The 20975-nt window shown below is 35.2% G+C and overlaps 3 protein-coding genes across 4 annotated transcripts; all 3 read left to right on the top strand.

Moving 5' to 3' along the window:
- The first annotated feature begins 915 nt into the window (after nucleotides 1-915).
- Nucleotides 916-4069, top strand: LOC145138634 (maltose excess protein 1-like, chloroplastic). The gene is made up of 9 exons (XM_079072682.1): nucleotides 916-1329; nucleotides 1434-1592; nucleotides 1673-1963; nucleotides 2039-2128; nucleotides 2214-2315; nucleotides 2409-2527; nucleotides 2653-2715; nucleotides 2814-2875; nucleotides 3662-4069. Exons 1-9 carry the CDS (start codon nucleotides 1057-1059, stop codon nucleotides 3742-3744), a joined length of 1242 nt encoding a protein of 413 aa, XP_078928808.1. The 5' UTR covers nucleotides 916-1056; the 3' UTR covers nucleotides 3745-4069.
- Nucleotides 4070-5542: 1473 nt separating this feature from the next.
- LOC145138868 (GPCR-type G protein 1) lies at nucleotides 5543-9308 on the top strand. Of its 2 annotated transcripts, XM_079072881.1 has the most exons (13): nucleotides 5545-5978; nucleotides 6438-6538; nucleotides 6652-6759; nucleotides 6864-6984; nucleotides 7162-7291; nucleotides 7429-7507; nucleotides 7600-7688; nucleotides 7839-7931; nucleotides 8214-8240; nucleotides 8341-8427; nucleotides 8516-8587; nucleotides 8678-8808; nucleotides 8912-9308. In XM_079072881.1, the coding sequence occupies exons 1-13, from the start codon at nucleotides 5764-5766 to the stop codon at nucleotides 9063-9065; spliced, it is 1407 nt and encodes a 468-aa protein (XP_078929007.1). In that variant the 5' UTR covers nucleotides 5545-5763; the 3' UTR covers nucleotides 9066-9308. The 2 variants fall into 2 exon arrangements, with proteins under 2 accessions (XP_078929008.1, XP_078929007.1); XM_079072882.1 differs by lacking the exon at nucleotides 8912-9308 and having other exon boundaries at nucleotides 5543-5978; nucleotides 8691-8803.
- Nucleotides 9309-13144: 3836 nt separating this feature from the next.
- LOC145136552 (ASI1-immunoprecipitated protein 2-like) lies at nucleotides 13145-18024 on the top strand. Its single transcript, XM_079070674.1, has 8 exons — nucleotides 13145-13579; nucleotides 14101-14821; nucleotides 14899-15239; nucleotides 15313-16240; nucleotides 16334-16564; nucleotides 16645-16769; nucleotides 16875-17044; nucleotides 17117-18024. The coding sequence occupies exons 2-8, from the start codon at nucleotides 14193-14195 to the stop codon at nucleotides 17903-17905; spliced, it is 3213 nt and encodes a 1070-aa protein (XP_078926800.1). The 5' UTR covers nucleotides 13145-13579; nucleotides 14101-14192; the 3' UTR covers nucleotides 17906-18024.
- The last annotated feature ends 2951 nt before the right edge of the window (nucleotides 18025-20975 follow it).

Genomic DNA, 20975 nt, shown 5'->3' with positions numbered 1-20975 from the left:
CATTAATATACATTGTATAAGTATAAAAAAAATGATGTGGAGTGGTGACCATTTCTTAGGTAAATGGTGGGGAAGTGATAATGACGTGGCGATGTACCGACATTATAGCCGCGCGTGAAGGGCATGATGTACGTGAACACGACCCTCGGGTGGCGTTATTGCGTGTTATTGGTCATGGTTCTATCTAAGCTTGACTATGCCTAACTCCTCTCTCTCTCTCTCTCAAATATACAAACATTAATACACATTGTAAAAGTATAAAAATGATATGGACTGGTGACTATTTTCTAGGTGAGTAAGTGGTGGGGAAGTGGTAGTGACGTGACAATGATGTGCCAACATTTTTGGAGTGGTGGTGTGATGACCACTTTTGATAGCCTAATATAAACTCGATATTTGCTTCTATTTCCTGTATTTTGCAATGACTTTTTTGTATTATTTGTGCGATGTGACCTTATTAGATATATTTCTTTCCTATATATATTAATTACTATTCAAGTATTTATCTACTTATTTATTATTACTACTTTTAATATTAATATTCTAATTCATATATTATTAAAAAAAGAAAAAAATTCTAATTTCAACTTTATACGAATTAAGTATATATGTTGTTAGAATGTTAGTTCAACCAAGTTGGTTTGTAGAATTTTTAACCGAACTTAGTTGAACTCAATTTGCATTATAAATGCATAAAACTCAACTAAACTCATATTCTTATTTTGTTGTAGATTCAAATTATGGTCAAATTTTCATTAGTAGTTTAATCTAGTAGTTTCAAATCAAACTAAACCAAGATTAAGAGACTCAAATATGAGATTTTGAGTTCAAAGTCGGTTGGTTTGAATTCTGTTACAAATTGCAATCATAAACTTCACAAATTCAAATAAAAGAAATCAACTTATAACCGAATATGGGTGCGACTTTATGATGCACAGCCATATGTAAACTGGGACCAATTCCAATTCCCTCCCAACCCATCATCGTCTATCGCACAGATCGACTATCTTTCTCTCTCCACACACCCTCACTTTGCCATTTGCCAACCTGTTAACAATGACGGTGGGTTGTGTAGCGGCTCTGGGTGGCGCTCCACCCCTTCCACCGTCAACTCCGACCAGGTATTCCTGTAATAATGGCGGGGGTTTTCTTCGTCTCACCTTTCCTCCCTTACAAAGATCACGTTTTTGCACTCTGAAACTGGGTGCCACTTCTTCTTCTTCAATCAATCCCTCGTTTCAAGTGAAAAGACGAATAATCAGACCCAACCCCGCTCTAGATTCCGACATCCCTAATCCTGTTGACCAAGAAGACAATGAGCAAGAGGAGGTATGAGCAAAAAATTTCTGCTTTTGATCAATTTGTCGTCATTTCTCTCTGTTTCTTTGAGTAATTCAAACTTGTTTGTAACTTTGTTTCAATGGTGTTCAAAGGCAAGCAAGAAGCAGTTACAGCAATGGGATTCCCTGACAGCAAAGTTCGCCGGAGCTGCAAATGTCCCTTTTTTGTTGCTCCAATTGCCTCAAATCGTACTCAATGCTCGTAATCTTCTTGCTGGAAACAATTCTGCCCTTTTCGCAGTTCCATGGCTGGTATCTATTCCTGTAATTCCCTCATCTTTCCATTTACTATCATTCCCTTTTCTTCACCGGTGAATTTCAAATGGTGGCAGGGAATGTTTACTGGACTTCTTGGAAACCTTTCGCTGCTATCTTACTTTGCAAAGAAAAGGGAAACGGAGGTGGTGGTGGTTCAGACTTTGGGAGTTGTATCAACATATGCAGTCATTACTCAACTCGCCATGGCTGGATCCATGCCTCTACCACAGTTCGCTGCTACTTCTGGTGTAGTTGCTTGTGGTCTCCTCATCAATTTCTTGTATTACTTTAAGTTGCTCAACCACAGGATCTGGAACTTATGGGAGGACTTCATTACTGTTGCTGGCCTCTCTGCACTTCCACAAGTAATAATACATCTGTTGTTTTCTTCTCTCTCCTAGTGGAAAACAACTGTGATATGAATTTCCCAATTTATGCAGGTTATGTGGTCTACTTTTGTACCCTATGTTCCAAACAGTATCTTGCCAGGAATCATATCTTTTATGATCTCTGTGGTTGCTGTCATCATGGTGAGCTTTAGCTATGACTTACTGTTACTTCACTTTTTGAGCATTTTAAGATGGTTCTTCAAAGTTTCATACCATATATTTGCAGGCTCGGATTGGTAAACTTCCAGAAAAAGCAACCAAATTTGTTGGATCAGTATCTGGATGGACTGCTACACTCCTTTTCATGTGGATGCCTGTTGCACAAATGGTACTACATATCATGCTTGTGAATTTAATACACTTGTGTATATATAAGTCTGCAAATTGGTTGGTTATTTGACATGAGTTTTCCGAATTACAGTGGACAAACTTCTTGAATCCTGATAACATCAGAGGTTTGTCATCTTTCTCTATGCTGCTTGCCATGACAGGAAATGGACTTTTGATCCCTCGTGCACTTTTTGTCAAGGATCTCATGTGGTATACTTACTTTTGCATCATCATCATCATGATTGAATAGGCTAATCTAACCTGTAAATCATACTAATTCTTGTGAGATAATCATTTGATTAAAGTTAGCATATTTATTTAATCAATGTATGCAGGTTCACAGGGTCATGCTGGGCATCTTTCTTCTATGGATGGGGAAACCTTATATGCATGTACTTGTAAGGCTTTTTCTTGTTGATGCTTATCTGTAAAATACATAATATTTAACCATTTTCAGCTAGTTTTGTGATAATTATAACTGTGATTATGGATTTAGGTGTGCAAGTATCAGCAAGGAGTTCTTCTTGGCTGCAACGGTTGGCTTGTTTCTTTGGATAGGTTTGCCTTTCAAATCTTTTTGTTGCATGTTAGTCTTATTAAGTGGGTATTCTTAAAATCATTATTGTGACTTCAAGAATCAGAATTAGATATAAGATAATGATATAATCTTTTGATTAAAGTTAGGTATGGTTGGTTAATTTTATGTTTATTAGCAAATTGCAATAAATAGCAACGTACCTCACTCTTGCTACCACTATTGGTAATGTAGTTTATTTTTTCACTATAATAAGATAGTTCTATTTTTTTTGCCCATGATAGTATCTTACCTACATTTTTTTACCGATAATAGCAGTATATTCTACTTTTTACTAATATCAATGTACTTATAATTTTTTACTCATAATACAAACATTATTGCATTTCGCTACCAATATGGGCAATGTACTTTACTTATTACATATTGCTATTATCAGTAAAGAAATATAGCAGTATTGCTATTATGGATAACGAATTGCAAGTGTGCTATTAATGTGTAAAGAAATGTAAAAACGTTGCTATTGTTTGTAAAAAGATATTAGTACATTGCTATTATGGCTGTTAAAAAAGTACATTACCTTTATTGGTTAAAAGATTAAAGTATGTTGCTATTCTTTGCAATTTTGCACTGCATTTATCTTCAGTAATCAGTTTCTTTGCAGCAACTCCTCAAAACCAGAATTTTTTAAGCATAATCAATTTTGCAAAACACTACACAACTGAATATTGTGACGCCCATCCAAAGTCCAAACACCCCCATAATAGCACATGGAGTCAGTTATGAAAACCTTTCTTTTTTCATGTCAGGTTTTGCACTATGGAGTGACAGCAAGGCGTATGGATTCAGTTCCCCAGTGACATCTGTAAAGGTGCTATTTTTGGGATCATAGATGATAAAACATTCACACCCAAGTGAATAATGTGCACGTGCTTCAAATCTTGTGTGGAGATTCTTGGAAAAGTGGATGATATATTGCCAATTTGCCATGACATCAAAAGGCATAACATGCAAATGTCTCTTCTCTGGCTCATAAGATGGCCAGTTGGTCTGAGTCAATCAGTGAACTCAGACCTGGCATACTGATTACTGATCTTCAAGGAGGAAGCATAGTGTAGATAGTTTTAGCATTAATACAATGTGTAAAGTTTATAGGGTTGTTATTCCACATGTAACCTTAACTCTTACTATGATCAATGTCAAGTTTTGGATACCAATGTGTTCTGTTTGTTTACTTTGTGTTTATATTGAAATTTACCTGAAAAGGGAATTGGAAAGACACTTGAACTTAAACATAGGGTGTGATGTTAATACCCTCTTCTTCTGTGATGTTAATACACTTCATTGACCACGTTAAAGCACTTCCATTTTCTGATATTAATGCACTTCATTGACCACGTTAGTGTTCCATTGATAGACTCTTTCTGCTTTTGTGAGTGTAGTCAATAAGCCTAACTGATATGATATACATGTGAGTTTATTCTAATTGGCAACAGTTGCCTTGCTTTATAGAGCATTGTTGATGTTGATTGTTGCATTGCTTTCTAATTGGCAACGGTTGAAATTTTGACCAAATGTGCTATATTTGAAGTATGATATTTTCACCAAAATTGAAATATAATTTATAAAATTAGGACCAAATATTTTGACCGGATGAGCAAGAAGAAAACAGATCATTAAATATAATTTATGATATTTTAAACCTAAACCAGAATGGACCGTAAAATGATATTTGGGTAAATATGATATGTTGAAAGTTTATGAAGGGTATAGATGATATTTTAAACTTTAATTTAAAAGAAGAGTATAATCGTTTGATAAAGTAAGTAGTTAAAATGATTGTTAAATGTTTAAAAAAAGATTAGGGCAAATCTAATATTTTGAAAATTTATCAAAAATAAATGTGATATTTAAAAATTAAACTCAACAAATAAAATATTATGATGAGAAACCCATAGAAAAGCTCTATCTATTATTCTCCAATGTTTGGAAAAAAATCATTATATTACTATTATTTTGTACAATAAAACCATTTATTTTCTGGTCATGTTTAAAAATAATGTTTTGTAACCGGAAAACCATTGAAAATCAGTTACCTAGCATTTGTGGTTTTAGAAAAACTCAACTTATTATCCTCAAATACACGAAAAAACCATTATGTTATTATTTTGTACATCAAAACCATTTTATTTTCTGATTTTGTATAATAAAACCATTTTATGTTCCGATTTTGTATAATGAAATAATTATCTTCCCTTTATGCCCCACATTTTTCTCTTGACAAATGATAATTGGTAAATTTTTCTTAATTACACAAATGAATTATAGGTTATAAATAATACAAACTAACCTCAATGCCAATTAATCCCGAACAATGTGAATGCCATGGGGAGATGAGATACATGGCAATATGTTTGTACATTACAATAAATATGCACTTAATGTCTTGGCTTTCAGTCGACCCATGATTTAACAATACTTTGGATACTAATGAGAACGAGATAAGACATCTTATCTCTTCACATGATAGAGATTAAGTTGGAGTAAGAGGCTTGAGCTTTTGAAGGGTTATGCCTGAGCTTTTTGTATTATTTTAGACATAAAGTAAAATGATTTTATAATAGCTAATAATAATAAAATAATTTTACTTATATACTAAGTTCAACTGTTCAACCTTCAAAAATACTTCTACCTTTTTCTTGCGGCCAATGATAGAGCGCCACATCAGCCATGAGTTGCATCGGCCGGGAAAGCAAATGGAAGTTGCAATGGAAGCGTAAAACCACTTGAGCAGAGGCCAGAGGCGGTACACAGCATACTGACACAGGGAGCAGGCACCGGCATGATCGATCGACGGTGAAGATTCCGATTTCGACTCCGATAATTTAGTATTATAAGAAATTAGATCTGGATGGGTTGGGGAAGGGCGATTTACGAAGGAGTCGTGGTGGTTGGTTCTCTTTCGCTGCTTGCCTGGGCGGGTCTCTGGTTTTTGAACCGGAGACTATACAAGGAGTACGAAGAAAAACGGGCGCTGGTTCAGATCATCTTCAGTGTTGTTTTCGCCTTTTCCTGCAACCTCTTCGAGCTTGTCCTTTTTGAGATCATCCCTATCCTCTCCAAAGAGTATGTTCACTTTTCTACCAATTTTTCTAGTTGCTTTTCATCTCCAGTTTATACAGTCTGTTATTTTATATGCTGCTTTTGTTGATGCATTTTCTTATTTGTCCACACAACGAAGAAAAAAGCTTCCCGAGGACGAATCCCCAAAATGTTAAAATGTGTGGTGGATAGACGATAGGAACAGCTTGAAATTGGAAGTTCCATTTATGTGTTTCGTTTGATGATGAGTAGTGTCAGTTCATAACTGCAATAGTTCTAAAATTATTCAACAAGAAAATGTCCTTACAGAATGTTATTTCACTTGATCTTGAGGAAGTTAATTCCTTTGTTTAGGGTTACTTCCTGTTTCATCTTTCCAATACTTACATAACTGGCAACATTTACATTCATGATTATGACTATAATGGTGCTGCAGGTAAGACCACATTTATAGAAAATCTGATATTTTTCTATTCCTTGTAGGGCAAGATGGATAAACTGGAAGGTGGATTTATTTTGCTTGATTACATTACTGGTTTTCATGTTGCCTTATTATCACTGTTACTTGATGCTTTGCAAAAGTGGTATGTATACTTAAGAACACACTTATATGCCCAATATTCTTAAGCAACTCTGTGTTGATATCAGGTCCAAGAGTGTTATTTGTTATTCACTAAATCTTAATTATGTGTGACAGGCGTGAGGAAGAGGCGAGCTGCAACTGGAGCTGTTTTATTCTTGTTTGCATTTCTGTATGCTTTTTGGCGATTGGGAATCCATTTTCCCATGCCTTCACCTGATAAAGGTTTAAATCTATGCTAATTGCTTTGATATTTCCCTTCACCACATTTCCATTTAGGGTTCTACCTATTGACATGTTGATGTTGTAATTGTAATGCATCTACTCAGGATTTTTCACCATTCCACAGCTCGTTAGTAGAATTGGAGTAATCGGTGTGACTGTCATGGCTGTCTTATCTGGTTTTGGAGCTGTGAATTTGCCATACAGTTATTTATCTCTCTTCATTAGGTAAGATGACAATGAAATTATAAGATTTCAATCAATGTACAAAGACAAAATTCTTTAAAAACCGATCAAGTGAGAGCTTTTGCTTCTGTGTAAAACTGAAATGAGTATCTATATTCTTTGACTGTGAAGTGTGAACCTACTTTCTGATATTATTATTTACTTCATTCATTGTGGAAGAGAAATTGAAGAAATAGAAATCAAGGCTTTGGAAAGACAATTGATGCAGTCAATTGAGACAAGTATTGGAAAGAAAAAGAAAATCATTCTTAGCCAAATGGAAATGGAGCGAGTTCAAGGACAAGAAGAGGTTTGATTACCTTGCATCATCAATCATTCAAAGCTATTATCTGTTGTGTTCAAACTTTTACTATATAAAATACATACCTCTTTAGATGAAATGTCATTTCTTAATGATAACCTGTTGTACTAAAATATTTGTTGCAGAGTTATAAGGCGGGATCCTTTTTCAAGCGGATTGTTGGAACAGTTGTGCGTTCTGTGCAAGATGACCAAAAGGAACAAGGTTAGAATGAATCCCAATTTCCATCAGCAATGATATAGCCTCTCTTGAAAAAAAATTAACATTAAGGTGAATGTATTTTTTTGTTGTTGAAGATATTAGAGGCATGGAATCAGAGGTACAAGCCTTAGAAGAGCTCTCAAAACAGCTTTTCTTGGAAATCTATGAGCTACGCCAAGCTAAGGTATTTTTTAAATTGTTATAATTCCCTTTTCTAATTACTTATATTTGTACCTTGCAAACAAATTTCACCTTATCGTTTTTCTCTTTTTTGTTGCTTCGCTTTTTGGGTACTTGAGTTATATCTTAAAATCTTATTTGCCAACACTATTAGGAAGCTGCTGCATATTCTCGCACATGGAAGGGTCATTTGCAGAACCTACTTGGCTACGCATGCTCAGTATACTGTGTGTATAAAATGATAAAGGTATCAATACATGAACTCTTATTGGGAATTTCTTTAACTCTCTCTTAAGTTTCACTCTTACACTTTACATGTCCATTTTATTGTTAATGTAGTGTTCCAGTTTATCACCATTTTCATACCCATCTGTAGTTTTACATTACTACTTTTTAGTTCTGTTATCAGCATTGGTTTTAAATTGGTGGTATGAAATAACCCTAAGGACACGGTGTATATATGCACATAGTTTTACATCACTAGTTTGTATAATGTTTGTCATCTGATTGTTCCAATTGTTTTTTGCAGTCCTTGCAAAGTGTTGTCTTCAAGGAGGTGCACATCTTTATCCTATTACTTATTTTAGTAAAGACTTTGTAATTTGTATTGCATTTTCTGTTTTGGTATTCTAATAATGTTCTCTTCTATTTCACAGGCTGGATCAGTTGATCCTGTGACTAGGACAATCAGCATATTCTTGCAGTTCTTCGACATAGGCATTGATGCAGCATTGTTGTCACAGGTTCTTATTATAAATTAATTACTAAAACAAATACAGTATTTTATTCGTGTCATGATTGTTTAAATCTAACATGTCTTGTACAAAACAGTATATATCCCTCTTATTCATCGGAATGCTGGTTGTGATATCTGTTCGTGGATTCTTGAATAATCTAATGAAGGTAACCCTAGTTCCTCATTTTTTCCGTTTTATTCCTAAATTAGCCTTGAAATTGTTTGATAAGGTGTTGTTTTTTTTATTGTATATGCAGTTCTTCTTTGCAGTTTCTCGAGTTGGTAGTGGATCTTCAAGCAATGTTGTGCTTTTTCTTTCGGAAATCATGGGGATGTATTTTGTATCTTCTATTCTTCTGATTAGAAAAAGCCTAGCAAATGAATACAGGTATCAAAATTCAAAATACATTTGGTAATTTCAACCCATTTATTATTGATAATGAAATGAAATGCTTACTGAATTTTTTTTTTTTTTTTTTAAAATTTTACAGAGTAATCATTACAGATGTATTGGGTGGAGACATTCAGTTTGATTTCTACCATCGATGGTTTGATGCAATTTTTGTGGCAAGTGCTTTCTTGTCTCTGCTTTTGCTCTCTGCACATTATACATCACGTCAAGCTGAGAAACACCCGATCGATTGATTGAATTTGTAAACTGAAAAAAAAAAAGAAAAAAAAGCGTGCATTAAATGTGTTGTAGTTTATAACACGATTGTCATCTATTATGTTTTTGCACCAACCTCAAAAGAAATATATACAAACAAAACAATAGATACATTTGTTATGGTTTAGTCTCAATCAGTTTTGTACCATGATTAATGGAGGATGACTTGAGAGTTTGTTTACCTTAGGTTATAATGTTATTGAATTGTGTTAGTTGTTTCATTCTGGTGGTGTTTGCTAACGGTTTTTGTTTTTGGGTATGAGAATGATTAACTCATTCTCACATTCAACAGGTTACTTCATTCTTTTTGCCAATTGAATTCATAGTTGGAATATAAGTGGTTGGATGTTGATGTGTATGGACGAATTTAAGTGTTTGTGTTGTATTTATCATCACTAAATCCAAGTTATTTTCCCAACACCTTTTACTTATATTTCACACAATGCTTCTAATTTTAACAAGAATGTCATTTTTGGTCAAATTATCTTTTTTTTTTCTTTCACAAATAACTAGTGTTAAATGCAACTTGAGTATCAAATACGCAAAAGACATATTGGAGCATTTGAAAACACAATGGAGCTTTTGGATTTGGCAAATGCGCTCTTAACATGCCAAATGCAAACCAACAAGTCATCTAATGTGCTCCGACATGAGAGAAAAGCCAAATGTGCTCCAGGCTTTGTCAAATGCATTGGTCTTTAGCCAAATATGTTGGAGGCATGGCCAAGTATGCTCTTGCATGTAAGGATGCGCTCAACACTCGGAGGATACAATGAAGCTTTGGTGGATGTGCTCCTCATGATGAAGAATGTGTTGCCATGTGAGAATGCGTTGATACTTTCCGAATGCGTTGGGGAATATGCTCCATGGTGCATGGCAGGTGGCAATGCACATTGTCTCGTGGTTGGAGATTTTAGAAGCAGATGCATGACGTCTTGTGATTGATTAACATCCATTTGGGCCTTAGAATGGATGGGCCTACCCCATCACGGTTTTATGCCTAATCATCAGTCTATAAGATTTCCTGAACAAAAATCCAGTTTCCATAAACCCCGAGCTGACACTCTAGCAGAATACCCATTGGCTCCAAAACACAAATGAACACTCGGATCATCTAAATTACGTCACCCACACCTAAATGGGAAACGATTCTGGACAGGGCGTTACATACCCTTACGCTCGGGGGGGAGGGGGCAACGGGTTAGTGATGACTTGTCAGGAAGTCAAGAGTATATTGAAGGTTTTTAGGCATAATTTCCGAATTTGGGATTGAGTGAAATTCATGATCATGATGTTTGTGTATTATTTCTGCATGGTTTGGTGGTGTTCCTAGTCAGGGAACTAGGGGTGGGTTCGACGATTGGATGATCGACAGTCTTAGGGTAAGGTTTATGAAGTTTAGATTGATGGGTTCCCAGTTTCGGGGAGTATAGTGATGAACTTGGTTTGTGGTTGTAGTTTTGAGAGTTCCCGATTTGAGTGGTTTTCTATTGAACTTGGGTCATACAGTTAGGGAGAGAAAGATAGTTGTTGTGGTTGAGTATTTTCAAATTATTGGGTTGTTTGTTGGCAATTGTGGGTTTCTGAGTGGTCTCTTAAGTTTTCTTTATAAGATGCCTAGATTTCGAAATTGCTAGAGGGAGCTTATGGAATATGTTGGCGTTGTTTCAGAGATCCTAACTAAGAGGGATTTCAAGGATGAAATCCAGTTTAAGCGGGGAAGAGTTGTAACATCCTATTTCGAGAAGTTTCTTATTTCATGATTGTAGGCAATAAATGGATCAATTAAAGGACTTAAACTTCAAGGGAAAATGATTTAGATCCTATTGGATGTTGATATTATTGGTTATGTGATCCAATCCCTTGGTTTGTGTTTTGGAGTCAAAGGGTAAAATGAGAAAAGTGATGTTTCAGATTTCTTTCATGAATTAAGGATTTTAGTTCGATATGTTTTAAGTCAAAAGTAGTTAGATATGATTGTGGGGCTCTTCAATACCTTTCCGTGCATATAAAGAACGCCGAAAACAGAGTTGAAACAAAAAAGTTATGGCTGTTTGAAGTTGAAGTTGAAGTTGAAGTGGGAATTCGGGATTTTTGGGTTACGTAGGGCGTAACGGGTTTTAATGAATTACGCAGGGCGTAATTTATGATTACGCAAGGCGTAATCTGGGCAGAACAAAACCCTAAATCTTCAATTTTGAGCCTTATTTAAGGGCTCTAACTTATGGGAAACCCTCTCATTACCAACCTCTATCACTTAAGATCATTCCTTGAAAAACCTTAGCCGCCTCTCACTTATTTTTGAGCCTTGGCATCATTTATGAGCTTATTTCTCCATTAGAAGGTTGAATCTTGAAGAGCAAGGTGGTGACAAAGTGTATGGAAGAAGAGTTCGAGCATAGATCCAACAAGATTACATAATTCTTGTAACATTATGAGTAAAAATATTCTAACTTGCTCATTGGTTTCATAGATCTAGTCATTTGTCATATTTGCCACTTTTTGGTCATTTTAGTGCATAAAGTTTAGATCTTGAAAGTTTGTGACCTTGTTATGGATAAAGTTGGAAACTTTATCCATCTAAACATCATAATGATTCATATATGAAGGTTGGAGACTCGGACTTAATGGATTAAGATGAAAAAGATGCATTTTTGGTCCCTTTAAGACTTAAAGACTAGATCTTGGTTGTTTGGACCATCCTAATGGATAAAGTTGGAAACTTTATCCATTATGGAGCTATCAAGAACCAGATCTGAGCTTTGAGTGAAAGGTCTTAATGAAATAAGTGCTTAATGTGAGTACTAGAACTTGAGGCAATACACCATGTGTAATTCAGGCTACGCCCCGCGTAGCCTAATTGAGGCCCATTTTTCTGGATTGAAGCTCTACGCCTAACATAGAGCTAGAGTACACAGCACGTAGGTCAACAAAGGGTTGACCATTGACTTTTTGACCAATTTGACTTTTGGTCAACTGTGAGGGGTTTAAGACTTGGAAGGGGCAAAATGGTCTTTTGCCCAAATAAGGGTTAGCCCTGTTATTTTTGAACCTGTTAAGTTAGAAAATTTCCTTAACTGTTAATCGGGGTTGTTTTGGTTATGTCTAGAGTGAGGAGCTTTTGATAGCAGCAACTCGAGTGTGTGTTTTACTCGACTATCGATTGAGGTGAGTCTTCTCACCGTACTTGTGGGTCGAAGGCACCAATGCCAGCCCACTGGATTGTGTTATGTAGGATGTTAGCTGTCTTTGTGACTCTTGCATGTATGAGTGGGTCGAAATATACCCCAGGGCTGGGGCCCTAGAGCTGGGCTCATAGTTGCATGTTTGGGTTGAAAGAAACCCCATAGCTGGGTATTGTATGTTTGGGTTAAAATAAACACCAGAGTTAGGCCCATGGTTGTATGTTGGGTTGAAACATACTCTAGGGTTGGGCCCACTGATTAGTATGGTATGAAGTATTTTGGGGAACTCACTAAAGCTTCGTGCTTACGGTTTATGTTTAAAATGTTTCAGGTACTTCTGGTTTCAAAAGGAAGATGCCAACTTGATCACACTGAATCCCCCGGAGATTTATTCCGCACTGAATATTTACGAATTACTCTGACGTTTTGTGAATACTTGACTTTGATCGTCTTTTGGAACAATAAATGAATGATTTTATCTCATTAAAAATTGAAATTTTTATTTGGTATTTTTGAGACGTTATACTGAGTATGTGGATCGCCTCAATCGTTAACTACTTTGACACGAAGCAAAACAAATTTTCTGAAAGTCTTAAGACGACTAACCTACCTCCTTCTAGGTCATGAACCAAATTGCTTTTCATGGCTTAACTCTTTTTAAAAATAACATTATGAATGTCCTCATTTTTAGCCTAGGCCTAGACAATTTTACTTGAGGTTTTTTATACAAGAATATCATTTTTATCATTTTACATATCAATTTTTTTATTGATTACTAAACTTAACATAGCAACAAAACACATAACATCATGACATTTATTACAACTTATTATTTGATTTCAATATTTCATTGAATACCCATCTTGATTTAATTCGGTACTATTGGGAAACGATTGTTTAGAAAGCAAGGAGACTAATGTTCAGTTGCTGATTTGGTGCCCTAGCCCTAGACTTATCTTCCTTCGTAAATCTGTAAATCCTGATAGTTTCTTCTAAATCTCCATAGCCATCCAGGACCTTGACCAATTTCGTGCACTTTTTTTGACTCTTTACAACCTCTCATCTTTTATTTCCTTCCCCTCCTCCGCCTCCCCACCAGATACCAAAGAGGGTCTGCGTCTGTGTGTGAGAATAGATAAGGAATGATATACATCCTAGGGTTCTTAATTTGTTGTGTGCGGATGAATCGAAATCTTGTATGTTAGAACGGGTTTATGTTTGATCGGTCGTTTGCTGATGGTGAAACCTAAGAAGGAACGATTCTTTAAAGAGGTTTATAATGCCACTGAGATCATTTGATTCCCAAGGCATGTTCCTTAAAGCCTTTTGCCTAATTTCATCTATTTTACATTTATCACTTGCTTCTAGGGTTATATTATTGATCCATTTTTAGTTAATTACTTCATATATCCTTTCTCTTTATTATTAGGTTCAAAATTCGTCATTGCAATATAACTATGGAGATGTTTTATTCTTTTAATTTGATGATAATGTTCATTAGTTCCTGCTGCTTTTGGTGGCTCAAATTTTCCATCATCCTGAACGTTTCTGACTAGTTTGCTTAAAGAGTCTTAAGTGTTTGTCTGAATCCATAGACATAAGACCATCAAACCTTTATCCCAAACTAGTTGTGGTAGGCGGAGAAATGAAAACCTCTTGAAATCATAAAGAAATGAACCAATCCTAGGCCTTTGAATTGTGTTGGCATATGATAGTACTGATTTTATGTCATTGGCTTGCTGTTTCATGAAATGATGCTCTCATTGCAATTCTTTGTGATAATAGCATAACTAATTCTTGTTTGTTGTTGTTCCTGATGTCTGTGTAGGTGTTTTTCAAGTTGATAAAGGAGTTAGGAGGCCTTTCTGTATCAAAAGCTTAATTTGAAAGCGGAGTGTGTTGCATGTTAAGTGAGATCTGATGGAAAAGGCTGATGAAATATCTGATAAACTTGATCGGGAACCAATTAATGATGTTACAACTGGTAAGAATAGAACTTCAGAGAACAAACAGCATACAACTAGTGAAACAAGCAACTTAGAGAGTGTGAGTTCAAGTTATAGCACTGAAAATGCTGAAAGTAAAGTTAATATGAAGATTAGTGATACAAACAAGTTTAACTATCCTAATGGTTTAGAACATCGTGATGAACCAAACATGTTGTCTAGCTCTGTTATTCAGAACACAGTGCCTTCTTCATCAACTTCCATTGATGTAGAAAAATCTTCACACAGTTCTGATGAATATGAGAATGTTAAGGTTAGTGTAGGCAATCAAAAGGATGTAGTGACTCAAACCCAAAAGAAAGAAGTGGGAACTAACAAGGATGATGTTAATTTACCCGAAGATCCTTTAAAAGAACAAGGGGTTGAAGAAGAAAAGGTCGAAAATGCCCCTGCTGCAGTAAATGTAAAGGATTCATCTGCAGATGACAGTGATGAATCAGATGTTGTGGAACATGATGTCAAAGTGTGTGATATATGTGGAGATGCAGGCCGAGAGGATTTACTTGCTATATGTTGTAGATGCATTGATGGTGCTGAACACACGTAAGATTATTACCTCCTGTTGAATCTTTTTGTATTACTAAAGATGTTAAATTTGTTAATTTCTTTTGTTATGTCAGCTATTGCATGAAGAAAATGATAGATCAAGTTCCTGAAGGTGATTGGTTATGTGAAGAGTGCAAATTGAGTGAAGAAAGTAAACGCACAAACTCTTCTGGTCAAACAGATACAGAACCTGCTTCCACCTTTATCAAGCCAGGATTGAAACGTCCAGCTGGCGAAGAACCTAGGGCTAGTAAAGATCAAATCAAAGTATCTGGAAAAAGACGTTTAGAAGAATCAGAGTCTTTTACATCTGTCAAAAAACAGGCTCTTGAAATGATCACAGGTTCACCAAGAACATCCAGTCCCAGTAGACTACATGCAGTTACTGATAGTCCACGGTTACAATCTTCAAAAGGTATACACTAAACCCTAAACCCAAAACCCTAAGGTACTGTATGTCTGTGTCTTATGCCATAAGTTTCTTTCAGGTGCTTTCTTCAAGTCAAATTCATTCAATTTCTCCAATGCAAAATCCAAGACAAGACTTGTGGATGAAATTGTTCTTCAAAGGCAGAAATCTATCAAAGAACGTGACTCTCATGATTCCAGAGAGATGGGAAAGTCAACATCTTTTAGATCTACAAACACGGGGCGTTTTGGTACAAGTGGTTCTAAAGTTAAAATGTTATCTCCAAATCCGTCTCATGTTCCAGATCTTAAAAGTTTAAAAAACAAAAAAGAAAGGAGTTTTGAAAGGAGTAATTCAATTAAATTACCATCCGTGAGTAATTTAAGTACTTCCAGTTCTTCTGGTTTGACTCCAAAAGTTGATAAATCACAAGTATCTTCCCCTGGGGTTGGAACTGCATCTAGTGGGAATGGAATTACCAATTCTATCGAACCAAAGCCTGTTGTTTTGAAGGATGAAAATACATCAAAACAAGTAGTAAATAAGGAATCAACAACAAATCTTGCTGATGGTGTGAAGGAAACTAGTAATATTACGGTTTTGACCCCCGGGACATCTGGTTATAAACATACGGGTCATTCTGCACAAACTCATGCAGCTGATAAAGTACAAGTTTCTAATGCAGTTAGGAATACAAAAGAGGTGAAAAACAGAGATAACAAGTTAAAGGATGCAATTGAAGCAGCATTGCTTAAGAAGCCCGGATTAGTTAGAAAGAATAGAGTTTCTGATCAATCTGATGAATCATCTGCAGAGGTGTTGACTGATTGTCAGGGTCAACTTTCACGAAGTTCCAGTGTTGACCATTCTAAACAGTCAAACGGTAACAATTTAAAGCATTTTGAAGGAAAGCATTCAACAACGGAGCTATCTAGCTATGATCCTGTGTCAATGTCTTCTTCACTTTTGAAAGTTCCAGCTATTCCTGATCATGAATACATCTGGCAGTATGTTTTTTGTTTTTTTTTTTTGGAATGCTATTTTATTCTTCATCTGTGATCTGTCTTTAGTTGATAAAGATTGTTAATGTTAATTTGCAGGGGTAGTTTTGAGATTAATAGAAGTGGTAAAACAGCTGAATTTTGGGATGGGTTACAAGCTCATTTGTCAACCTGTGCATCGCCTAAAGTCTTTGAAGCTGTGAACAACCTTCCCCACAAAATTCATCTAAATGGGGTGTCTCGCATTAGTGCTTGGCCAGAGCAATTTGAAAATAGTGGTGTAAAGGAGGACAACATTGCACTCTATTTCTTTGCTAAAGATGTGGAGAGGTAACATTTAATTTTATTCTCCATTTGTTCCATCATTATTCTGTTTGATGTTGACCTACCTGTATACTATTATGATACAGCTATGAGAAGAGCTACCAGGTTTTGCTGGATGATATGATTAGGGGGGATTTAGCTCTTATTGGAAGTATCAATGGAGTGGAGCTCCTGATATTCCCATCCAATCAGCTTCCAGAGAAAAGCCATCGTAAGACTAGCTTCGATTTGGCTTTTTTTAAGATTTTTAATAATGTATAATGTTGGTACCTTGAAATTAATGATATAACTTGGATTTCTTATAAACCGTTTACAGGTTGGAATATGTTATTCTTCCTTTGGGGTGTGTTTAGAGGAAAGAAGAAGAAACCTGATCATCCTGCAAAAAATGGTATTCCTCAAGTTGCTTCTTCCATCCCAGCTGATAAAATTAAAATCTCAGCGGTTGAGGATGTGTGTTTGCCTTTGCCTGGGTCTATGGACAAGGTATTTATCTTCCCTTGAACATGTATTTATTTATTTTTATTCATGTGTGTCATTAATGAGACTTGTTTACAGGATAAACATGTTGATTTGGAGTCAAAGGCCAACTTAAAGCTGCCAACCTCTTCTTCTTCTTCACAGGAAAAGGAAAAGGAAAAGGAAAAGGAAAAGGCGACCATTGATAGCACTGTTAATGTAGTTCCAGCAGAGATCATCTCTTTCAAACACGACATCAATGAAAGTCTATCAGTGTCATCAGATAAAAGTGATGATAGTCAACATCCAGTAGTCAAGTACACTAGAAATCCAAAAGTGGAACAAATACAATCATCATTTCTGCCACAACTTCCAACCCAGGAGCTAATCGAATCCAAAAAACGTGCGTTTATCGACCTCTCACAAGACGATGATGACATCACCACCAATCAAAATCAAACAAACACATGGCGTGATGCAAGCACCCTAGAAGAGGGCAGCGCAAGCAAGAAACAAAAGAGCGATGCTAATACATATGAGGGGCAAAATAGTAATTCTAATTCAGCAAACATTTTCAAGAACCAAAAAAGTGAGGTTGAAAAGACAAGTAATGGTGAAAGGTTCTTCTTCCCTGTAGATATTAATTCAGCATTTTCTCCGGATATGGATACGGATACGGATAGGGATAGGGATAGGGTTGGGCTTGGTTTGGATTTGAACGAAGATATAATGACGAAAAAGGACGAGGATGATGATGACGACGTGTCGTCTTCTCTATCACTTTCTCTGGCGTTTTCACCAGGAAAGATTTCCAAAGATGAGGGTAACAACCGTCATTCGACGACACCTCCTTCCATGCTTCTTTTTAGAGACATAGTAGACAAGTAAGGATATGATAATTGATATAATAGATGATGATGATGATGATATACAGGCGTTGTGAATAATGGTTTCGTACCAGCATATTCCCAAAGTATCTTTTAATACTTGTTTTCGTATTGTGTTTACATACTTGCGAAACAAAAATTTTTGTTTGGTTTTTTACAGCATGAGGTGAAGTGTGAAACAAAGGAAAATTTGAACTTGGAGGGATGGGGGGTATTGGTATTTGTTCAACCACTCTGTGATGCAACTTAAATTATTTATGTGGAGGTAAAAAGAATACGCATAAATCAAAAAAACCCTATAATTTATAACAATATAGAAAATGTTTTTTAGACTGAAAATATATAAGCTCTGCTATACGTCGGATCAAACATTTATATCGTTATGTAGATAAAAATGAAACAATTTCAATGATATATTTTGATTTATACAAAGTATATGCAATACGCACAACATACTTTTAACGGTATAAATAAAAGAACATACTTTATAATGATATAAACGAAACGAATTTTGAGAATTGAAATATGTTAGATTGGATAAATTTATATAGATAAAAATGATACAATTTTAATGATATATTTAGATTTATCTGGAGTATTACCTAATAGAAGTTATAATAGAAAAACGTACGGAACATCTTAAATTAATTATTGAGAAAAAAATAATGAAAAATGAATATTGTTACTGCTCATGCATGCAAAATTGTTTGAGACAAATTTATGTATTATATAGATTAAAATGAAACCGTCTCATGATATATTTTGATTGATACCCAGTATTACATTATGAAAGTTGTGATAGAAAATCAAACTAATCAACTTGAATGATTTATAAAGGTAAAAAGATACGCACAAAGAAAAATAAAACGTGCTTTATAATTATATAAAAAACAATATTTAGACCGAAATATGTTAAGTATGATATGTGTCAGATTAAAACAAAATCATGTCATGTAGATAAAAAAATGAGACGTTATCAACGATATATTCAAATTTGAGTATTATGTAATACGTAATAGTTAAAACATACTTTATAATGATATAAAGAAAAAAGAAAGCATACTTTATAACAGTATAAAGGAAATGGATTTTGAAACCAGAAATACGTCTTTTATGATATTATGTAGAATTGAGACAAATTTATATCATTATCGAGATAAAAATAAGATTGTGTCATTAATTGCTTATATATATATATATATATATATATATATATATATATATATATATATATATATATATATATATATATATATATATATATGCAATTCTTCTTTGTAGTTTCTTGAGTAGGTGTATCAACAAATTACTTGATTCTTTTGCCAGTTGAATTGATATTTGAACTATCGGCGAGTAGTCAGATGATGCTGATGTATTTGGAAAAATTTATGTTTGTGGATATATATACAACGATACAAATAGTTTTAAAAGGTTTTCTACTTCACATGATATTAATAAAAAAGAAAGTAACTTGTATAAGTATTTAAAAGAATTTTATGAGTTAAAACCTAATACACGACTTATGTCATTATTTACATTTTAAACACTTTGATACATTACAAACTAAAGAGGAACATACAAGGGAATCGAAATGAATTACGTTCCCTTGTCAACCAAACGTGTGATGCGAGTCAATTTCTTAAAATAAGTAGTTGCTTGAGATGATGATCCACGACCATCAACCATTGCTGTAAAAATCCCGACTAATCTCTGATTAGTCCCCGGACAGTAAGCAACCGCCTAATCCCTAGGCTATAAAACCCCAAATTTCTTATATAAACAACTATGGTTTTACAAAAGTTTATGACTCAAAGTCATGATTTACAAAATTTCGGTCCACCAAAAACATTTGCTTTGAAAAAAATTTCATCATTAGGGTTTTCAAACTTCGTATCAGATATAACCATAGTAAAGTAACTATAGCAACAAAAGCTAAGTCCCAATCTAGTCTTCCAAAAAGGTCATCTTTTAAATACAACATCTTTTTTGAGTTTTTGTTTCCGATCCTAAGATACATGCCATTTAAAGGACCATATTCCAACCTTCCTGATATCTATTTCCAACATTTGATTCTCTATGATGACTACATTTTTAGTCTTAAGAATCAAATTAATTGGTTAATAACCGGCTGAACTACATAGCACTAAAGAGTGGTTAGTTTTTTTATAAGTAATTATTTTTATTATTATTATTAGGGAAAAACCAGCTATAGACATTTTAGGGGGGGGGGGGGGGGGGGGGGTATTTCAAATTTAGTCACAAAAACAGACCTTTCCGGCTAGACATGCATTCCGCGGAGGACCCTCTACGGGCTCCGCGGAACAATGAATTCTCCGCTGAGTGGGGGTATTTTTGTAATTTCCCCCTCCCCTATTTGACAAAAATGGCTCTCCTCTTTGGTCCCCCGATTTCTCTTCCACTTCGATTTTTCGTTCGTGTCTCCCCATCGGTAGATTTTTTCGATTTTCCGGCGACAACGAGTTCAACGACGTCATTTTCCGGCGACAGCGACTTGAACCAGTAGAACACAACATCGATGGAGCGCAATTTCCCTAATATTTTCGCCGATGGATACAACTCTCGGGTATTTTTCACGTTTCCCTCTTTGGATCAATGTCGTATTGTACATATTTAAGATTCAAATGTTACGAATGCAATTGATAACCTTTAATATGTACAGATTTTGATTTAGGATGAACTGGTTTTGAATTTGCTAAGATCCATTCCGCGGAGGGGTAGGTCACTCCGCAGAGGGACCTCCGCGGATTGACGTATTCTCTCCACGAAATGATTCAAAAAGGGCAAAATGTCTCTCCGCGGAGGTATAGGTCACTCCGTAGAGGGGTCTCCGCGGAATGACCTCTAACCTCCGCGAAATGACCTTAAATGCTTTTTTTCCTGCCATTTTATATCAACTATTTGTTAAATAAAAAGTGCGTTGCTATTTATTTCATAAACCGAATTAGAAAAGAAATTTTGAAACCTTGTTTTTTATTTTCAATTACTAACGTTTTATATTAAATTAAATGTATATGTTTTGTAGCACGATGATCTCGATCGAAAAGCAGATT

The sequence above is a fragment of the Lactuca virosa genome, chromosome 9, assembly GCF_052849685.1.
Source record: "Lactuca virosa cultivar CGN04683 chromosome 9, Lactuca_virosa_CGN04683_v6, whole genome shotgun sequence".
In the NCBI taxonomy this organism is placed as follows: domain Eukaryota; kingdom Viridiplantae; phylum Streptophyta; class Magnoliopsida; order Asterales; family Asteraceae; genus Lactuca; species Lactuca virosa.
This window is presented reverse-complemented; position numbering and strand designations above follow the sequence as displayed.